The sequence below is a fragment of the Hipposideros armiger genome, unplaced genomic scaffold (genome assembly GCF_001890085.2).
Source record: "Hipposideros armiger isolate ML-2016 unplaced genomic scaffold, ASM189008v1 scaffold_224, whole genome shotgun sequence".
Taxonomy (NCBI): domain Eukaryota; kingdom Metazoa; phylum Chordata; class Mammalia; order Chiroptera; family Hipposideridae; genus Hipposideros; species Hipposideros armiger.
The window spans coordinates 927,093-930,574 of record NW_017731574.1 but is presented as its reverse complement, the minus strand read 5'-3'; the positions used below and the strand labels follow the sequence as shown (position 1 = coordinate 930,574).

The 3,482-nt window shown below is 56.5% G+C and overlaps 1 protein-coding gene across 1 annotated transcript in view; it reads right to left on the bottom strand.

Moving 5' to 3' along the window:
• Positions 1-3,482, bottom strand: part of PEPD (peptidase D) — a 126,549-nt gene that overhangs the window by 83,500 nt on the left and 39,567 nt on the right. The window contains exons 5-6 of the mRNA XM_019654525.1: positions 2,898-2,945; positions 1,431-1,492 (exon numbers count right to left, since the gene is read on the bottom strand). Coding sequence (XP_019510070.1) covers positions 1,431-1,492; positions 2,898-2,945 — 110 coding nt within the window. The remainder of the gene's footprint in view (positions 1-1,430; positions 1,493-2,897; positions 2,946-3,482) is intronic.

The following is a 3,482-nucleotide window of genomic DNA, read 5'->3' as shown; positions in this document are numbered from 1 at the left end:
ACAGACAAGGGGACTGAAGCTCAGAGGGGCAACAGGACTGGACGGAGGTTGACTGGGCACCAGTTCCACGCCAGGCTCTGGGTGAGTGGCACGCCATTTTGTCCCGATGACAAGCCCAGGCATGCTACATGTGGGGGGACCGAGGCTCAGGGTAAGTAAGCTCTGCTAAGATGACAGAGCCGGTCAATGAGGCAGTCACCAGGGCTCCCTCCTCCACTAACACCATGGTGTAGGGGACCACAGAGCCGTGCCGTGGTGTTGGTGGAGGCGGTGAGCAGGGTGCTGGAATACCGGCACCTGGCAGTGCGAGCGGGGGGCAGAGGAGGCTCAGTGCAGGACAGGCAGCGGGCGCGAGGGAAAGACGGCGGCTCCATGGCCAGCATTTCAACGAGCTGGACTAATCACTGCCAGCCTGGGAGGCATGGCCACTCTGGGGACGCTCCTGAAAGGATGCGGAGATTTGCGCGATGAAAAGAAGCAAACCTGATACCCACTCCCCCTACCCCATCGCTCGTATCACGGGGAAGTGATACATATTTATGAGCTCCTAATCCTTCCTAATCACCCCTACACCACACATACACACAAATTCCCAGGGCTCAGGCTCATACATAATTATAAGGCACTTCCTCTGTCAGTGCCTCTGTCCACCAAAGGACGACGGAGGACGGAGGACACAGTGGCGCAGAGTAAGTGTAGTGGGGGAGGGGCTGCAATCGAGGTACAGGAGCTGGCCGGGAGCTGGCCAGCTCAGCAGCCTGGAGGAGCAGGGACCCCCACCCCCCACCCCAAGGTCTTGTCTGCTGTAGCCTCGGGCCAGCAATGCAGATTTCCCACAGACCCCTCCCCCATGCCCCCAAGGACAGCCAGCCCCAGCCCAGAGACACAGCACGCTCCAGAGGCCATGGCATAAGGTGCTGCCCTCCTGCCTGAAGAGGTCTAGAGGGGGGAACAGGGTTTGGGGGCTCAGCCTAGTGCTCAACTGGGGAGTGAGGGCAGGTAAGGGGGTCCCAATCTGGGGCTAGGGCAGCAAGGGACAAGGGAGAGTTGTGAGCAGGGCTGGGGGGTATGAGGAGAGGGTTAAAAGAACAAAGACCACAGAGCTCAGAGCAGGTCTCTGCAAACCGCTGCCTGGGCAGGGCCCTGCCTGTGCGTGCACACGGCAGCCAGGGCTCCCTGAATGCTCAACAGGCCTGCACTTCCATGACGGAGCTCAAGGGAAGTGGCATCTGTGCCTTAAAGTCAAAGTCAAAGTGAATTTAGGCAAATTATGTTTCTGAGCATTTCCTCAAAAAGCCCAATGTAACCCAGTTTTAGCATTCTCTTGTTTGTATATTTCATGTCGAGTCTGTAAACGGGTAAAGGTCTGCTGGCGATGATGTGTGCTGTGGAGGATGGAGAAAGGCAGTTCCCCAGGCCCCACGACTCACTTGCTGATGCCCTCGAAGGAGGCCTCCCTGCAGACGCTGCCGCTGTCAGTGTTGACGCCACGCTGGAGAAAGAGAAGGGAGCGTGAGGGCACAGAGACATCACACAGGGCCGAGTGGCGGCCCCACGGGCTGCCCTGGAGGGCCTGCCTCCTCCGGCCAAGCTCAGGACCAGGGAAGCACGGGGCAAGCACCCACCCCAGCCAGGCAAAGCCACCCCTCCCTGCCTTTTAGCTAATTCCAAGCTGGATCCCAGCGCAAGGGCAGACCCTCCTTTTTCTGCAGCATCATAAAAAGTGGAGAATACACGGTCTCCTCCGTCCGAGCACTTTGCGGACACCAGTTCAGACTGCTTCAGCACGGGTGGGAGCCGGGCGAGAAGAGCTTGGACCACGGCCACCCCCTCCCAACAGCCTGCTCTCCCAGGCCAGCCCCATCTCACGCACACGCGTGCGCACACGCTCCCCACTGACTGTCAAATCCAACCCTTCCAGAGATGCTGTTCCATTCCTCTCCTTGCACTAAGTGCAAGGAGACTCCAAGTGCAACTTAGACAGAAACAAAGACGAAACAAAAGAGTCAAAGGAAAATGTGCCATCCCCAGAGAGGCAAGGCATGTAAACACCACCTCTTCTTTCTCAGAAACTGCAGGTCGACAGCTAATGGAATCCTCCCCCCCACCCCCAATAAAACACACTGGACCATCTGTGACCACAATCGTCTAACACAACCTTCCTTCTCAGCCCTCAAAACGGCAGAGCAGGAAAAAGAGACAGTGTGAAGTGCTAACAAAAATAACCAAGAAAAAGTATTTCTGTAAAAATCGATTACCAAACGAGAGAAGGGTCACTTTGGGAGGAACGAAGGTTGTACACACTCCGTGTCTGAAGTGCCCAAGGTCAAAGAAGCACGAGAAAGCAGCCTTCTCCTCTGAGCCCGTTCACAGCCCGAGAGCCCCACAGGCTGCGAGGGCAGTGGGTCACTGTGCAGCCCCGCCCCGCCCAGGCCACGGCAGGCCCTCGGTTATGCAGCGCCCGGTTTCAAAATAGGACAGTGCACAGCCCAGCACCCTCATGGGCAGACGCCAATGGTGGGTTTTTCAAATTCTGTTAACAATGGAGGAGACACAGGGTGGAAGCAAATTGATATTCTCCATCCACAAAGCCCATGATCTCAGCCTGACACAAATACAACCTCCAGCCAGGTTTTAACCTTGGGCATGGTGTCTTGTCCACAGTGGCTTCATGACAGGTCACAGCACATCCCAGGGAGACGGCAGAATTGAGGACGTGGAGATGGGAGAATCGAGCCATTCAGACTGAGAAGGTGTCGGTACTTAGCACACGGATGACCGTTTCTCTTGGTTTCTCAATCCTCCCCTACAGCCCTGACCCCTGCAGGGGTGGGCGGCTCCCCAAAACCCCTTCCCACATGCAAACACTGCCCGGTCCCTGGACACCTGCCACTTACCAAAGTGAGGAGGACAGAGGGGCTCTGTGACATCAGGACACTGGCAATCTGAAAGGTCAGAAAGAAAAATCCACTTAGAGCAACCACGGGAAGTCGGATGGAGATGATTTACTACCATTACTTAATGCTGACAGCTCACACGTATTGAGCACGTCCTTAAAACAGGCGGTGCTATTGTCCTCATCCTGCAGTCGAGGAAACTGGGGCTTATAGAAAGTAAGGAGTTTCTGAAAGCCACAGCTATCAAGGGGCAGAGAGGGAGTCAAACCTAAGCCGGGCACTTCCCCACAGGCCACCCTGGCTCCAGGCCCCACAGGGATCCTGGGCTCCAAACGGCCAGAGGTGCCCACCCTTCAAGGCCAGCGCTTCTGCTCATCTACCAAGGCTCTTCTGAAAGACCTGTTCCGGCAACCTCTTAGGCACTGGACCCACCCACCAGGTTCCCTTCCCAAGAGCAGACACCTTCCTCCCTACCTCCCCTCCATTAATCTCCTAGACCAGCGTTCTCAACCTGTGGGTCGCGACCCCTTTGGGGGTCGAACGACCCTTTCACAGGGGTCACCTAAGACCGTCAGAAAACAAACA